Raw genomic sequence first — 18,354 nt, forward strand, 5'->3', positions numbered from 1 at the left:
TTTTTCTAATTGCAATGGTGAAACACGTAAACTACTTTCTCATGAGAAGCTTTAAATGTTGTTATTGGCTAAAGATGTGGAATGTGATAGCTTTAATTAATGTGCTAGAAGGGTTGTCATTAGATTCTTGTGAAGGGAAAAAGCATAATGACTCTTAAACCTAATAATTGATAATTGAAATTATTACATACTTCTTAAGGTTGTTATTCTCTTCTTCCTTTATTAACATGAATACCTTATATCTTTTGTTTTGGTGTTTAATGCTTTGTTGCAGGTAGCTGCCAACTATATAGCAATGGTGCCCTCTGGGAAGGTCTTCGATAGGTGCCTCACTATGTCCAAGCATTGTAGGTGGTAGGAGGGTCTCATGCTTGCGGATTTTTGACAATTGGGGCTCTTAAATTTACATTGGAACCAATTTAGATCTAAAGCGATAATTTATTAAGTCCTTTGTATTACGCAATGTCCAAGGGGGAGTGCTATATATTCTTGGCTAGGGTAGATTGACTATTTAGTATTAGTAATGATATTGGGTGATTATAGTAGAACCATGCTTACAATCATGCTTGTGCATAGCAAGATCACGATTCACTAATCACATTGATTTGAATGTGTTCTCAAGCCTCGATATTACCATTGGAGTTAGGATTATGATGGAAACACTCTTTGGACTTTTGCCTTAAATGTAGTGAGGGAACTCCCTTGCCCCTACAAAACCTCGCTCAATTTGACAAGGGAGACCTTAGCATGAAATACCCAAGGAGAGGACCCATGGAAGGAAAGAAGTAGAACCTTATTGAAAGGAGGGTGCCATGGAGGACCCATGGTAGGAAAGATATAGAACCTTATTGAAAGGAGGGTGCCATGGAAGGAAATAAGGGTCGACGGAGAATACTATTAATAGAGTGAAGAAGAAAATCGATTAATCCTCAGGCATGCTATTTTGAGAGTTTAATGACTAAGATGTCCTCCTAATGTTTTCCCTTGTAAATAGCTCTCCTGATTCTTGGTTTATGCATTATATGCAAGGAAAGAGTTATTTCTTATGATCTGGAAGCTCAAACTTGCTGATGGAGGAATACTAGCCGAGAGGCAAGCTATGCACAAGAGCATTAGGGTAGGTTCACACCACCCGCCCGCTTGCCCACCCATCAAAAGTGGAGGATAGGTTCTTGGGCTTACGTGGACCAATGAGTGACGAGCTTGGACATGGGGGACAACAAATGGTGTCCGGACCAAGGAGGTCGCCCAAGAAGTACTTCTTGGGCGTGCGAAAAGAATGTGCAAACCATTTTGAACTTTGGCAGCGTGTCAAGAAAGAATCTTTGAACTAGTGGACCAATCGGTTTTCCATGCAATGATGTTGCGTCATTTATTTAATATATAATGGTTTGGTGGTGTGAACCACCACACTACGCCCGCCCATCTTGTCAGGTCTCTTCTTCCATGGCCGGGCGGGGTGGTGTGAACCAGGCCTTAGTAGAGGTTGAAGCTCATGTGCTTCTCTATTGCCGCAATGATGTGCACATTAGATTGAAGTTTTACCTTGGACATAACCATGCAACGGTAGCTTCCCAAATCGAGTCCAGCAGGCGATCTACTTCTTCCTTCCATACTGCCCTGAACACATCCTTCCGTTTTGCACTGAAAAGCTCCATGACACAGATTTGCCGGACTTGTCGCTAGTAAGGGCCGTAAGGAGGCCAAGCGATATCTGTATGGTTATAATGACGTCAACTTGAAGCCTCTTACATAATTTTGACTTGTGTCCCTAGCATGTGGACGTGGAAATGCAAAAAAGAATCATTGAAAACTCTGGAGTTACGAAATAATCATTTGAGTCTTTCTTTTTGTGATAAGTGGCACAACTAGTAGAGCTGTAACAGGAGACTAGCATGCTTAGCTTCAAGTATTTTGTCCATACATGTTGTGGGGGCCTTTTGGAGGACAATTAAATTTTATTTCACACTCTCTCTCTCTCTCTCTCTCTCTCTCTCTCTCTCTCTGCTCCCTCCCTCTACCCCGCTCTCTATCCCCCACCTCTACCCCGCTCAGCCCTCCCTCTACCCCGCTCTCTACCTCCTGCCTCTACCCCTCGTCTCTACTCCCCTCTCGTACCTGCTCCCGTTCCCGCTCTGCTCCATCCCGCTCTTGTACGTACCTACTCCTATCCCGCTCCCGTTCGTACCTGCTCCCGTCCATACCCGCTCTTGGTCCCGCTCCCGCTCTTGTCCGTACCCGTACGCCCTACCTCTTGCTCCCGTTCCGCTTCTGCTCCCTCCTCCCCTAGCTGGTTGTAGCAAGCTTTTGAATTAGGAACCCCTAGCTGGGCTGAACCCCCAGCCCAACTAGGGGGTTAGCTCAGCTAGGGGGTAACAGGAGATATGGCCAGCAAAGCATGGCCCAGCCTACCTTCCTCCTCTTCAAAAAACCCTTCCACTCCAGCAGCCTCCAGTAACAAAGCCAGATACTCCACAGTGGCAGCCACGACGCCTTCCCCATATGCACATATCTATGAGCGAGGTGGTCTTTTTGACCGACCAATTCTTGGATATCATGAACAAATTTGCTTCCTATAGGATCAAGTGAGAGAGCTGAGGATGCAGCTAACGGATGCCATAGCTAGAATTCAAGTCTTGGAAGGACCTGGTAAGAAGGAAGTCATTGACGAGGTTATAAAGTCATGCAATGCCTCCCCCTTACCCCCCAACTAGTCTCTGCAGTCAAGAATCTAGTTCATACTGAAATGCAGACAGCCAAGCAAGAAGTGACTGTGGAGTTTGATGCAAAGGTCAACAAAGCTGATATTCAGGAAGAGATTAAAGAACATGCAGCTAGAAAGGATAATGCTTTGAAAATCAGAATTGGGGGGCTTCCAGATGGATGGTATAAAGAAGATGAATCTTTTAATGATACCTTAGCACATATCCAAACAGCCATGCCTACTATTGACTGGACAGCAGATGCCGATGACAATCCTGACAACCCAGATGATGACACTGAAGCTCGAGCAGTTCATATCGGTCAACATAATGGCCATGCTATCATTACGTTCAACTCACGAGACATACGTATAAAAGTTCTGCGACAATCTCACAAGCTGAAAGGGACGAAGATATGGATAGCCGAGGAACTCACCAAGGCTCAACTGAAGGATAAGGCAAAGGAATTAGCAAAGGTTCGGGCTGCCAGGAAGGATGGTAAATGGGCAGTCTACCGGGATCGGATAGCACTCATTAGAGAGTTTAAATCAAAACCAAAAGACTCTCAGTCTTAAACTGATGTAAGGCCAACTATATATATGTGTGTATGTTTTATCTAGGTTACAATATAGGTACTCTCTAAATAAATGGAGCTGCTTTTGCACTCCTTGGGAGCTGCCCTGCGCCCTCCCTAAGCTGATGTACTAGATGGCTTTCATGTTGTCCCATAGACCTCTTGGTCTCCCGTGGATGTTAATAGACTTTCTCTCTCTCTCTCTCTCTCTCTCTCTCTCTCTCTCTCTCTCTCTCTCGCTTTGTTTTTTTCCTTGTTTTTGGCAAAGTGTAATTTGTAAGGTTGGATAGATTCTAGTTTTATCGGTCCTTGGGGCTAATCATAATGATGCTTACACATAGAAGTTTCAGTCTAGTTGCCATGTGTTTGCTTTATGCCTTCCATATCATATGAAAATTTTCATTTATGAATGTGGTATTTGAATTAAAAAATGATGTGCTGAAGCCTAAACATGCATCCAGTTTTGTAACTATTTGGAGACATATTGGATAATGCCTTAGGTGGATAGGCAAGTGCTTAGACAAACGAGTGAATATGCATGCACCCAATGCCCATGCCTTGGCATTGATAATTGGCACTACGGTGGACTTTGTGATTCCTCACATCCAGATTATTGACACGTTAGTAGAGGCGTAGGCCATTCTAAAGGATCTGTATGAGAGACAATACATCCCGGATCTTGACTCTTCAGCATCAACTCTACAATATGGATATGGATGAGGGAGATTCGGTACATGACCTCTTGACAAAGGTCAAGGTGGTGGTGGATCAACTAGCATCGGCTAGTTAGAAGGTAGCTTTGACTAGTTGGCCTTGATGGTATGACAGTAGGACAGAGGGCCAAACCTTTGACTTTTGAGGAGTTGGGTCCATTACTGCTTCATGAAGAAGCTAGGGAGAAGCTCTATAATAACGACAACAATGACAAGGTGTTGCTGGCAAAGGTTAAAGCTGGCAAAGGAAAGGGCAAGCCTAACGGTGGCAAGTCCAAGAAGGATGATTATGGAGATGAAGAGGACACTTCCAAGAAGAGGAAGCACAAGAAAAAGTGCTTGTATTGTGATGAGTCAAGCCATTTTGTGAAGGATTGCATAAAGAAGAAGGTGGATCAGAAGAACAAGAAGGAGTCGACTCGGATTCAGATGGTGATATAGAAGCCAAATCTAATATGGTAATCGAAGAAGTGTTCTTGGTGACATCTTCATGTGTTACTAAGGTCAGATATGCCCATAGTTGCCAGGAGTTTCTGAAACGGGAGGTTTCAAACAGGTTTCATATGTTTGAAACGGGTTTCGAAAAATGAATGAAACGGGTTTCATTCGGAATGTGAAAATATTCATACCTAGGGTATGCATCATGCCATATATAAAAATGTGCAAATAAAGATTGTAAGTGACTCCATAGTGCATACATGATACAAAAAACATACATATCAAGTATAAGCACCATACATACTGAATCCTGATCATACAATTTTACAAAAAGCTAATCATCAATGATCATACATTATACATATTAGAGTACTCAATGATCATCTTCACACATACATACTGAATGATCATACATATTGATAATTGAATCTTGATCATACTGATCACACATACTGAATACTGATAATAATAAAAACTAGAGTCATCAATGAACCTCCCAAGACCTCCATGGTGATGGACCATGAAGGTAAAAAGGTCAAACTACAACTGGAATTCAAAGTACTGTCTATCAATAATAAGTCACAAGTGACAAAGTCACAAATCAAAAGTCAAGCCTCATCATCAATGTCAGCATCTTCCTCCTCAACCAAATCCATGTCCTCATCAGCCTCCTCCTCACTGCTACTGGAACTCCCAGAAGACTCATAAAAAGCATCCTCATGAGATGCAGGTGCAATTGAAGTACTGGCACCAGCTGCCTGGGAGGATCGGGTGTGGTGAGATGAAGCCGTGATCTCCTCATACAACATGGCGTAGATATCCCCCTCCTCAGGTGGAATCACCGGCATCTCCTTGCACTTTGTGATGTCGATTTTGTAGGGATTCACCTGCCGAGGCTCAATGGGGTAGTTCGTTTACTCGAGCAATCGTAGATTGCAGTGGCAAAAGACCAACCTCTCCAATTGCACAGTGGACAATCTGTTCCTCTTCTTGGTATGGAGTAAGGCCCATGTACTCCAGTTTCTCTCACAAGGTCCAAAGCTACAGTCTTGTGAGAGAACTCGCATCGCTATGCGTCTCTGAAACAAAACAAGAGACATTCTCAGACTTTACAGTTTAGTGGCAGCTTCCAATTGCTGAGCTATACCCACATGTTTTCAAGTAATAAGAAAGTATTGCCTCTAGGGTTAAGTATTACCAAGTGGGGTGCCTCAATGCCATATTTTTCCCACCAAGAAACTGCTGCTAGCTGAGTCTCCTCTCTCTGTGCATTGCGTGATCCAAAAACACCGCTTCGGTTGCGGAAAAGAAGACGCTCATCCTCCAGCTTCAAAAGCAGATCATCATCATCTCCCACGATCTTGCTCGTATAAGCTGACCACCCGTCCTCTAATTCTCTATCGAGATATTGCTGCTCATTCCTCCAGAGAGGATGAAGAATATGAGCAACAGTATGGATTGGCCTATTAAACCAATCCCAACGCATGTTCCAGATCTCCTTAAGGTCTTCAATCCTTCATAAGAAATTATGAATCAAAGGCAAAACCAATAATGTTTAGAAAAAATGAAAACATAGATTAAAAGGAATTCTAAGCATGCCACTTTGCTAATTGGAAAAATGCTAAACTTCAATGGATGACTCTCATGAGTACGGGATATCTGTCTGCAGATAGGTGAGTACACGCATCAAGGGCTTCCCCCACTTTGTCCATGAACTCATAGAGAAGCCCAATGGTGCTCCCCTCCATATCTGTCAATCGGAGAACGCTGTACATGGGGTTCATTGTCTTCACTAGAGCTGCAGCCTCCTCCCACCATGCATCTCTCATGACCATGTGGCTGAAACCAATTGCTTTGGGCTCATTGCTATCCCCCCATTGCTGCCAATCACGGGAAACAACTGTACGCAGCAAGCCGTGCCGCACTTGAACAACCCTCTCCAACATTACGAACATATAAGCAAACCGTGTCTTTGAGGGCTTTAAAAGTTCGAGGTCACTATTTTCCCTAAACATGCTCAAGACCTTGGGTCTTTTGGTTACAAAATTTACCAAGCTCAAAGCTTTAGAAAATATATGAGAAACCCAAGGCAACTTTGCCATGTCCTCAATGGCAAGATCCAAACTATGAGAAGCACATGGTGTCCAAACAATAGTGGGAAACTCATCCTCAAGCATCCTTCCCATGGACACACAATTGAAGCCATTATCTGTGATCACCTGCACCACATTTGCTACACCAATCTCAAGAATAGTTGTGCGCAAATGAGACCATATATATGCACCTGTCACCACTGTCCCTGAAGCTGATGCATCTATAGCATGAAGCAACATAGTCCCTTTGCAAGAGGAAACTAGAATGTTGTAGGCATTTCTTTTCCTCACATCTGACCAGCCATCACCTAGCAAGGTGCAACCATACTTAATGCCATGTTCCCTTCAGAGGCTCTAGCTCTCTCATCAATGCTTCTTTCTCATGGCGAAGCTCTTTTGTACACAATGTCTCATAGCTCGGACCCTCCCACTCACACCCAATACGCGAGATAGCTCGCATAGTAGACTTCCAACGGGCGGTTCGAGTAATATTGAAAGACAATGCACATTGCACAAACAACTTTGTTACCTCTCTAGTTGCCTCCTTCATAGCTGCCTTTTGCATGGCTGCCTTCATATCTCCTCGCTTAAACACGGGAAGGGCACTTCTTTTAGCTGTGGGCGTGGAGCCTAAAGACTGCGACATCTGCAAAATGTCATTCTCCTCCCTCATTGATGGTGGAATAGCTGAGATATTTAATTCAAGCTCATCCCATGCATTGACTCTATCAATTGGAATCCCTAGCATTTTAGCTTTCCAGGCCTTCAAGCCATCATACACCTCCTTTGGCACACGAGAACAAGGGCCAATACCAAAGCCCTTTGTTCGAGAAAAGTGAGCCTGCAATCTCTGAAATGTCCCATGATGCAGCTCAGCACAAAAGTTGCAGGTTCACTTGCTTGTGCCACTCTTATCATAGTGTGCACCAAAGGAATTGAAGGTGACATTGCTCCACAACGCACTACCTTTTCGAGGCATCTTCTTGCTTGCAAAAAGCGATGTAGAACAGCAAAAGTAATTGCAGCTTTCCAGCCTACATCATGCATGCAAGATGAGCAGAGGAATCAAGAGAGGAGCGTTAGAACTTAGATTTCAGAAACATCAGAAAGTTCAAAGAGCAGATTTCAGCTTGCATGAAAGGATGCAGCGCCAAATTCAAGAAGAAGGGTAGACTGTAGAAAGGACGATTGAATGCACATTGGGGATGATTGGGGGCACAAACCTCGAGAAGGAGCAAGAGAGAGCGTATGGGCTGCACGGACGGAGCGTACGGGCTGCATGGATGGATCGTACGGGCTGCACGGACGGAGCTACGGGAGTACGGAGTGCACGGGTACGGCGAAATGCGTGAAATCGCGATTTTGCCCTCTTTTGAACCCTACCCAAAATTTGAGGCTTTATGAAACGCGTTTCATACGTATGAAACGTTTACACGTTTCATACGCGTTTCATAAAAGTATGAAACGTGTTTCATATGCAACTATGGATATGCCGACCTACAAGCCACAATGAAGATGTGTGATATTGAGATGTGGGCCAACGGGGAGTTAGAGACCTTCGTCCAGGTGTGTATTTGTTGATTTTGACACGAGGGTGGATTCCATGGAGTGCCCTAGGGTTTCATGTTCAGATGGTTGCTGTAATTTAGAAGGGGCTTGTACAGGATTACACAGGTTATTGGCATGTGCCTCCATAAGGTGCATGGTTTGCTTTTAGAGCAAGCACACAAGCAGTACGACGTTGTGGTATGTATTTGATGTCATTAAATTATGCCTTTATAGCATGTTGTGGAGAGAGTCTGCTCTTCAAAGGTCACAAGTAATGCAAGATTGGAAGGAATGGGCCTTCTTCCGAGGCAAAAGAAGAAGTGTGGGTGCTTCTTCAAATCTTGGACACAGATTCTTAGAAGGTGATTATGGACAAGGTGTATTGAAGCCAAAAGAGTACTTGCTAGAGAGCTAAGTGAGAGTTCGTGGTCCAGGTGATCTGTAGATATTCTTGGGATTTCATTTCTCGAGATGGTTCTTTTGTTGCGGACCTTGCTAGAGGAAGGATGGGTTGAAACAGACCCTGAGAGCATGGTGCGTGGAAGACTCCAGGTTGTTCACTCGTTATGAGGGGGACAACTGGAAGATGGTGGCATCTGGATTGCTCGAGTTTGAAGGCGGGAACATGACCCTAAAGGTCGTGGTGCCATTTGGTGCTACCTTGGATGGACCTATGTACGAGGATGGTTTGCTTGTGCAGGACCAGACCTGGAGCAGCAAGAGCCACTGGTTGAAAAGCCAAGAACTAGAATCGACACCAAATTGTTCAAGAGGGTTCCATCATGGGAGCTGCTGGGGCAACGTCATCGACGTGTTGGCATTGGGCCAAGATGTGTCCGTGAGAGGGGGTGTTGGAAAAGTCACCTCCCCATCTGTAAGCCCCAAATGAGGAGAGATGGGGGAGGGAGACCTAGGGCATGATATGCCTAGAGAAGAGAGAGAGAGGGGGCTGCCACATGGGCAGCACCTCACAGAAACTTGTGGAGGAGCCATGGTGACTGCAACAGATGGAGCCTATGAAGAGGAAGATGGCGATGCATACATAACATGGATCTGGCCTGGAAGAGGCAGATCTAGAGCAGCACTAGACGGTGGAGTGATCTCAGGGAGTAGACGCCTAGATGGCAAGATACTTGGCAGGGTTTGTGGGCAGGAGTTTGACCTGCAGCAGGTCCCTGGAAGTGACGCAATATGTGGCAGAATATCAGCAGCAGGGTCAGCCATAGATAGGCAGGTTTGGGCTGGCCAACCAGGCCTAGAATGGTGCAGACCTGATGCATGTGAATATGGGCCAGGAGGCCCTGGTTTTATAGCCCCACAGGCTGGTGGGGGGAAGGAGCAGGTCGGCCAGGTTGGTCGGCCACATGGCCCAGCACACAGCCCCAAATATGGGGGGGAAGTGGAGGGGGGCCAGGGCCAGCCAGGTCAGCTGGCACACACATCAAAGGGGCTGGGCCCCACTTATATGCAGAGTACAAATCAGCCAGCAGGGTTCAGTTCATCCCCCTGCTGGGTTGGTTGGTTTGAGGGCTGCCTTGCCCTATAAAAGGAAGGGCCATAGGCCCCATTTCCACATCCAGCAGCCAGCAGTTTTGGGGAGCAGCAGGAGCAGCAAAAGACTCACCCTCAGGCCTACATCTAGGAGGCAGAGGAGTCCGACTGGTGCTGCAGACTGAGCTCATCTAGGCCTAGAGCCTAGGCTGTCTTCTAGGGCAGCAAGGTGTTGAGGTCTTTGGACGGAGAGTCTACATACACTCGACATGGAGCACGCGGGCTCAGTGATCTAGCGACGTCCGGCAAATAGTAGAAGTACCTTGTGGTTAGATCAAAGGACCACATCCTGGTGGGACTCTGAATCTATCTTTTGTATTGTGTAAATAGCTTTGGACGGAACTATAATGTTTTTGTGGTTTCTATATTTGGTTGGATCATTGTCTATTTACTAGTCTGCACATCTATTTGAAGCACAGAAAGTTACACACAGTGTGAGCTCCTGGGCTATTCTATCAGTCTTCCGCTGTGCGTACCTTCTGTTGGTTGATTTCTAGCAACCTTTTGGTGTGGCAAGAGGGCTCACCTGGCAGCTCCCTCAACTTCCACATGTGTTTGCATTGCACTTTGTCTCATAGTAGCAGTGATCCCTTTGGGATTAGAGGACTAGCTTAAGCAGGTCACACACTGGCCGCTAAACTAGTTTGCCAGCCGGCTAGGAGTGGAGACCTCCTTTTTGGTTGGTTGATTTCTAACAACCTTTTGGTCTGGCAAGAGGGCTCACCTAGCAGCTCCCTCAACTTCCACTCTCATGACAAAGTGTCATTAGCTTCTCTACCATCGCATGCGTGATAGAGATCCTAATGATGATAAGTTCTTGTTGGAAAGTGAGTAAGTGCTGGATATATAGTCTCCCTTGCAAGAGGAGAGGTATAGGGTGAAACAAGCTGTTTGGAGGAACCAGTTGACACACAACATTTTCAAAGAGGGGAATTATAGAGTACGAGGTGAACAAGCTCTTTGGAAGCTCAACCTTTTCAAAGAGGGGAATCATGGAGTAAACGATTGATAGTCTCAGCAGTTTCAAAGATGGGTATGTAACACATTACATTTTCTGAGAGAGAGAAACTAATGTCAGGAAATTACAAAAAGCTAGTACACGAAATGATCCAAAATTTTAACTTCCGCATTGAGAGTTTTGATACTAGACCAAGCCCAATTCTGCATTCAACTAAGTTTTGGAAATAAGGATAAATATCATTCAAGGTGGTAGTTTTTAAGAAGGCAATTGCTCTTCAACTGGCTGAGTGCTAGCCTTCATCATGGCTGAGTATGCCCTTCACCTCCGGAGTGCCGACAGAAACTCAGTACGAAGACTTTGTGTAAGTGGATGCTCAAGTATGTGTGGGTGTGTGGATTTGTATGTGTGAGAGATTATGTTTTCACCCACTGTTGGGTGCTGATGACATCAGTGGGGATGTCATAGTAGCTAGTCCCTGCTATGTGTCATGGAGTTTATGGTTTTCAACCGTATGAGTGACTATCATGAGGTTGAAACTGCACTATGTTGTGTTTTAAGAGGATGAGTTTGGGCATGTTCTTGGACTTATCTAGGTAAGGCAACTGCTATTCAATTGGCAAATACATAATACTGCAGCGAAAACCAGTCCAGTAGTAACGGTAGTTCCTACTCCTTTGTGATTGCTCAAAGCACCACAATTTTAGGTCATGTTCAGGCTCTTGAAGTTGACCGCTCCTGGTGTAGTCATAAACCAATATTTATACTATGTTACTGTCAGCTTCTGTGGCCAAGCCTGGCCATCCCATTTGTCTGGTGTTTTTGCCTGATTCAGTCCCTAGGCTACCTACTTTAATAGCTGTTTTGAGCTTTGGGAGGCTGGTACACGGCTGAAGGTAGGTTGTTAACAGCTTTTTTGGTCATTTGAAGCCTTTAAAACTTCTTTTGGATTTTTTCCTCTAATTCTTACTTGACTTGAGTCTGGGCTACAGATATCCCAAAATAGGGTGCAAACCTGTTGAAAAGCACTAACTTCAATGCACGACGGCAAAACTTCCCCCCCGCTGGCCTATGTTGGGTTAAGTTTTTTTTTCCCCCCCTAAGAAAGGAACCTTCTATTAATGCTTGAAAGACTTCATACAAAACAGCAGCCCCGAAGGTGCTGAGTATGGAAAAAACCCAGGAAAAGGATGAAAGAAAAACCGGCCTGTTCCAGAGAGACCCAACTCACTGCCTAGGGAAACTTTGGTATTGGGGCTAACAGCCAAGTGGGGGGACTATACAACGAGCAAATCCCTCGCGGAGTGAAGATGTAGAAGACTCTTGCAGGCCAAGCCTTGCAGAATCAAGCACGCTGCTCAATAGTCGCTCTAGAGCCTGGAGTCCCATGCTCCCAGGTGGAGCGTAGAGTATAGATGATATCCTGCCAGATGGCGACCATGGTAGCCATGGGTGGAACTTGATGCTCACCCATCACGAGACTGCAACGAGCTACCTAAATGTCCCATGCAGTGATACTTGCTACCACCTCCCAAATGCTATCCTCTGGAGGAGAAAGAGGAGTTAGGCCATCAGGAGGGAGTGGTCGGTCTCCGCTGTTGGATGTCTGACCTATCTCCCCCTTTCGGGATCAAACAAATCCACCCCCTGCTCAAGGACTAAGGGAGGGAGCCCGTGTCGAAAATCTTTTGGCATGCTCGTCGAAAAGGGGTGGAGATAATCTCCCAGAAGTTTCGGAAGAAGGCCAGAGTCAAGCCATCCTCGCCAGGACACTTCTGGGTCGAGAGAGCCTTGAGGGCTTCCCAAAGCTCCTCATCCGTGAAAGGCTCCTCTAGCCTGCTGCATAAGTCTTGTGAGACTATTGCCAGAACGTGATCCCAAACTACCTCTCAAGCTACAAGACCAGTTGGAGTCATCCTCTCAGTCTGAAAAAGCTGGCTGTGAAAACCTATGGTCAGGTCTAATATCTCCTGCAGGTCAGTATGCATGATGCCCTTCAGATCCTGGAGACGCTGCAGTTATGTGCTTGCTGAACAAGGCCCAGTGGTCTGGAAGAATTGCTTCATCATCTTGTCCCCCTGTTGTACCCATCGGGCCCAGGAAGAGTGATAGGAGAACTCAGCCTGCCGAATCTCCGAGTCCTGAAGCTCAAGGCGAGCACTCTCGAGCTTGTCTCTAAGCCACTGAGAATCTGAGTCCTGCTCCTCGAGCCGCTCTGTGGAGGCGAGGTCCCTTCTCAAAGCTCGCTCACGATCCTGAAGCATCCTCCTCTGCCTAAGGGCGTGAGCTTGTAGCTCCTTACTACTACTCTGGATCGCATCAGCCACCCATGAGGCCCAGCCCTCGCCCAGTGTCATCTCTAACTACTCCCAGATCCCTGTCATGGCCTGTTGGATCTCCTCGTCTTGCAGAAGGTCCTCTGGAATGCGGACCCCCTTTTGGGGGAGACCTCGGCAGGGCTGCTCTAAGTACTACGGGAGAGTGGTTTGACATCATGGTACTTGCCAAAATCTGGGTAGAGCCGCCTCTGTACAGTGTCCAATCCCCAACGTAGAAATTGTCTAGTCTCTCAAGCAGTCCATTGTGTCTCCTCTGGCCGAAAGAGAATAGGAGGCTGCCATGTATCCTGCTGAAATCTGGCTCTCGCCACGGGTCTCTACCACTGATCATGAAAATGTCGTGTCTGTGCAACGACGTACTAGGGTGGATACCGGCTCAATGCCGATCTTCCGTGCCCACTTCATCATGAAGGAGACTTCCACCCTGAACCGCTCCGCACACTTCTAGGGGTCCAGTAGTATGCATGATCCCCCGTTGCCTCAAGCAACAATCTGATAACTCCTACCACCAAACCACACATCGGCTCCTCTCGCGTGAAGCTCAGCTAGAAATTCACCTCCGCACCATTGGCGTACCAAAGATCCAGTCCCTGTGCTTCCATCCACTCGTCCATCATGCATGCAATCTGGTCTCCCATAATAGCATCAAATACCTCTGGGGTCCACTTCTCCAACCATGTGGAGGCAAACTAGAAACTCCAAACGGGGTGTGTCTGAGAGCCCACTGTGCTGATCAAACCCCCCTTCCATGACTACAGGATCATAAGCGTTACCTCCAGCAGTAAAGGATAGGAGTCCGAGATCTCCAAGTAATTCTCAACCTCCAGAAGTCCCGCAGCAGGGGGCGCCCAGGCTGGAGGTGGGGGGGCGGCTGACCTAGAGGACGAGCCTCGTCCCTCTGGCTCCCTCCTTGGATGGGCCTGATGCTGCGGTGAGGAAGCAAAAGGGGACGTCGTCTTACCCTTGCTTGTGGCAAGGATGTCGAAGCTTGGGAGGGGGGGGAGGTTGAGGAACTTGCTACGGAGGTGGAGAGGGGGGCAGCGGGGGTGGGAGGAGGTGGGGGGGCGGAGGGAAGGGGGCGGGTGGTGAGAAAGAAAGAAAGAAAGAAACTTATTATCGTCCCTGCTATGCATGATGGAGTTTATGGTTTTCAACCTTGTGAGTGACTCTCATGAGATTGAAACTGCACTATGTTGTGTTTTTAGAGGATGAGTTTGGGAATGTTCCTGGATTCATCTAGGTATATATAAACTTTTATTATCGTCCTCTGGGGGCCTGAAATCGACCCATGAGAGTGATCACAGCAGGGGGAGCGCAGGGGGGGCGGGGGGGAGGAGGGAGCGGGGGGAACCCAGGGGGGGAGTGGAGGGGAAAGATGGGAGGGATCTAGAGGGGGGGCAGAGGGGGCGAAAGGGGGCGATCACAAGCTCCTCCTATTGATCAGGCTCGCCGGGGCTGTGCGTCTGCTCCTCCTCAACCACTGTCTGACTATCATCTGCCATCGCCACATCAGGAGCTCTTGGGGTTTGCTTCAATTGCGAGGGTGGATGTTGACGCTGAACCTCTGCCACGTGAGGAACATCTAGCTGGGCGGTGGCTCCTTCCATTGAGGGAGGTGAATCCCCACGCAAGGGATCCTGCTGTTGCTGCTGCTCCTCCTCAAGTTGCCTTGCGGCCAACCCTCTCTCTCTCTCTCTCTGCGTTTGGCCCTTTGCCTGCGGCGCTTGTGAGCCTGTTTGCTTGGTTTCTTTCTCTTTTTAACTTGGGTCTAGTCCCCTTCTGAAGGGGTCACCCAGGGGGTCAGAGACTCTTGCTGCTCCTGTCTGAGGGGGCGCGGGACTCAGGTCTGCTGGCTCTGCCTAACTCTGCGGGGGAGAGGGGGGAGGCACTCGGGGGTGGCCATGGGGGCAATCTCTGGTGAGGTGACCCATCTGTCTGCACCGAAGATACTGGCCTGGTAGCCCAGAAATCTCCACACGCTGGTAGTTGGAAATTACTTCTGCACTTCTAAATAAGACGAATCTACTCTCCTGAACAATATCTAATTTAGTTTGATTATCCATTCCTTCAACCCTATTTGATAGTTTGAAACTAGCATGTTGTCTATGTCCTTTCTGTTTTGGCGTTTCTCTTCCCTTTTGCCCTGCATGCTCTTCTTGTATAAAAAGAAATGGGCACAAAGAATGCTGTAATCCTTTTCTTAGTAATTTGTTGATAATTACTGACAAGTCATCATTGAAAACTGAAAACACCCTATTCTGCATCTGTGAATCTAACTGAACTTTGTGATTATGTTTGCAATAATTGTATTGTCTCTTGTATTTGTTTCTTATTGTTGTGGGTGTCAGTTCCCTAGAGAAAGGTGCACCATATATTTTTCGAGTTGGTGCTGGACAGGTTATTGCTACACTCTTTCCCCTTTTTTATCTTCTTCTCAATATGATTTTCTATGTGTATTTAGTGAAACTTATTTCTTGTTTAGATTTTAAATTAAAGCTCTAAAAATGCCAATTGTTCCCAGGTCATCAAGGGTTTAGATGAAGGGATCTTGAGTATGAAAGTAGGTGGTAAACGACGCCTGTTCATTCCTGGCCCGGTATGGCTTCCAAACCCAACATTCTAAATCATGTTTAGAGCAGGCATCAGATCCACATATTGAAGATCTGCCCATCTGTTTAACCATATATCCACTTGTGATACTGGTTTGTGGCTGGCATATTAGTTTCCTTTTAAAGAGAGATGTTCTCATTGAGATAATCTTGTCCCCCATATGGCAGCATTCTTTTGTGGAAGGCCATCTTATCTTTTAGTCCTTCCATAGTTTGCCTATAAGTTTTTCAGTTACGGGTTCTCTAATGTCCATGTCGGTGTCTGGAAGTTCTGATGCATCGATTGCCCAATGTCCTAGCCACTCTATTCCTGTTCTGTACCATGGTTAGGGGAAACAGAAATGGAAATGTTATGGGATTTATGGGGGGATGAAATGGAAAATGCCACATGGGGGGGTTCAGAAAACGGGGTTTTGAGCTGTGAGCACACACATTTAGAATGCTACAGCCTACAGCCTACCTGTAACGTAAAACATAGTGCATAATGCATACCTGAAAGAGACATTGTGCATAAGCATAGGACGGAAGAGAGGGCTAAAAGACAGGGCTGAAGGAGGGTTGAAGAGGGCTGAAAGAGGGCTGAAAGAGAGGGCTGAAGGAGTGGAGGCGGAACTTTGAAGGAGGGCTGAAGGGGAGTAGATGATGGAGTGCTGTAGCAGCGTGCAGGAGTGAAAAGACTTCAAAGGAGTGAATGGGGCTCAAGGAGGGCTGGAGAACCCTCTGGAGTGCAAGAGTATGAGGCTTAAGGAGTGGAGGGAGTGCAAGGCTGGAAGTGGAGGCCAAAACGCAGGTAGAAACAGCAAAAGGAAGCAGTGGAGGGGATGGTTGTCTGGAACGGCATGTTTCAGCTGGCTGAAACGCTTCATACGCCATTTCCAAAGTCTGAAACTTGCAGACCTGGACTCTTTCTGAAACGGTGTTCGGGGCATGCTGGGCCCTGAAACGTGTTTCAGCGTAACTATGTTTTGTGCCAGCCCTCGTGTTTGGTTGCGTCCTTTGCTTTGTGAGGGAGCTTGTTTACTGTGCATTGTTGGTCCTGTATTGAGATATCTGATGTATTGGCATAGGGCTCCCCCTTTTAGTGGTAGCATGCCCGTTTCAGTGAGTAAGATGGGGTAGGGAGTTTGAACCTTGATTTCCAGCTCTTCAATTAGAAACCCTATTTGCACTCTCTCCAAACTCTTCCATGAGCCTCTGGGGAGAACTGGGAGCCCACGTGAGGAGGCCTTGATGGTCCGGGGCTTTACCATTGGCTAGTTTCTTTAGTCCATTTTCTATGTCATCAATTGACATGATACGCCGCGCTTTTATTTAAAGTGACGTTTTCTCCTTGTCAGCTCCCTTGTCTCTCTCAGAGGCTCTTGATAAACGTTATAATAATTTCTTCCCATTTTACCTCTCCTTTCGTGGATTTTTTGCATGGAGTTTTTTGAAGAATTGTCTTGGGTCCGTCTTAAGCTGTTCATACCTCTCCTGTTGTCTTCTGTTATTGCTGAGTTCCATGCATGTCTGGCATCTCTGCAGTCTGCCACCTGTTACATAGTGTGTGTGTGTGTGTGTGTGTGTGTGTGTGTGTGTGAGAGAGAGAGAGAGAGAGAAGTGATTTCCCTTTTTTTTCCCCGCAGTTGGCATTTCCTAAAGGTCTTGGTGCAGCTGCTGGAAGGCCAAGAGTACCTCCGAGTAGCCCTGTTGTGTTTGATGTGAGTTTAGAGTATGTCCCTGGTCTTGATGATGGTGAGGAATAAGTTCCAGCTTGCCCCTGTAGAATTGTGGGAGCTTTTGTATCCAGAGAATGGATCTTCTTCATTATTATAGCTCAATTCTTTCATTTATTGGTGGTGTAAAATTTGGAGATCCTCTATTTCCATTAAGTCAGGTCTTACTGAAAACTGCTTTGTGTGAGCAGCTCACATTTTCCTAGTGTTTAATTTTAATATCTTGACAGTTGTATATTGAGTATACCTGACGGATGAAGAAAGTGCTTATGGACTTGACTAGTTTGATCGATTGCAAACTTCAAACAGGAAAATATACACGATAACGTTTTCCACACTAGCAAGATAGCTTCACCTCACCTAAATGTCGTAGATGCCAATACACCATGTGTCCTAAATTTTTTGAGCTTATTCGTCTTTTGGGTAGGTTCTTATCGCTGTGTAAAGCCTGCCAAAGTTGCATTAGTTATCTATGAGCCATGTTCTTGTTGCAAGAAAATGTTTTTTCTGGAACAGCTTATGTTTTATTGAAACCGTCCACCTCAAAGGGAGAACATTGTAGGGTAATTGTGAAGATATGGAATCAAGTTTCCCTGTTTTATCTAGCAGATTATCTCTGAACTACATGTGCTTGAATAGGCAGATGCAGAGAGAGAGAGAGAGAGAGAGAGAGAGAGAGAGATCTTATTAAGAGGGATTTCAGATGTGATTGAACCTGGAATGGGACAAATTATATAATGTGATTATTTTGAAAGGTTTGTTTAACATTTTTCACATTCTCTCAAATTCTCGATAGAGTTCATGTTTTCATGAAATTGTGGTCACCAAAATCCTTCTTTTGGGGTAGTCTTGTACTAAAAATAGACAGTATGCGTAGCAATAGCATAATCAATTGACAATCTTTTGTGGCAAAATGCACCTTTCCTTTGTCCCCTCTTCCTATTCATCTTCCTCTTCCTCTTGGCATTTGTTTCTAGTCTTATTCTTATACATGCATTTCTTTGCGTATGGTTTCTCTTTTCAGATTCATTTTTCTTGCATACATGAGACTTACAAAGAACTTTCACCACTTCATGAATTCTTTAAAAGGTCTTTCATACCTTTTCCTTGCATG

General features: G+C 46.0%; 1 protein-coding gene and 1 pseudogene across 2 annotated transcripts in view; one reads left to right on the forward strand and one right to left on the reverse strand.

The window, feature by feature from the left end:
• LOC147905146 (FKBP-like peptidyl-prolyl cis-trans isomerase family protein) overlaps positions 1–17,475 on the forward strand; it is a 47,332-nt gene extending 29,857 nt beyond the window's left edge. Inside the window, exons 4-7 of one of the 2 annotated variants that reach the window (XM_087390460.1) lie at positions 275–351; positions 15,265–15,313; positions 15,438–15,512; positions 17,151–17,475. In XM_087390460.1, the coding sequence (XP_087246586.1) occupies positions 275–351; positions 15,265–15,313; positions 15,438–15,512; positions 17,151–17,270 (321 nt within the window). In that variant the 3' untranslated portion in view covers positions 17,271–17,475. The remainder of the gene's footprint in view (positions 1–274; positions 352–15,264; positions 15,314–15,437; positions 15,513–17,150) is intronic. The other variant, XM_087390468.1, reaches the window with a different exon arrangement.
• LOC147905147 (uncharacterized) lies at positions 5,036–7,499 on the reverse strand (annotated as a pseudogene).
• Positions 17,476–18,354: the final 879 nt, after the last annotated feature.

The sequence above is a fragment of the Dipteris shenzhenensis genome, chromosome 2 (assembly GCF_047967505.1).
Source record: "Dipteris shenzhenensis isolate YYH24624 ecotype China chromosome 2, Dip_SZ_1.0, whole genome shotgun sequence".
NCBI classification, from domain to species: domain Eukaryota; kingdom Viridiplantae; phylum Streptophyta; class Polypodiopsida; order Gleicheniales; family Dipteridaceae; genus Dipteris; species Dipteris shenzhenensis.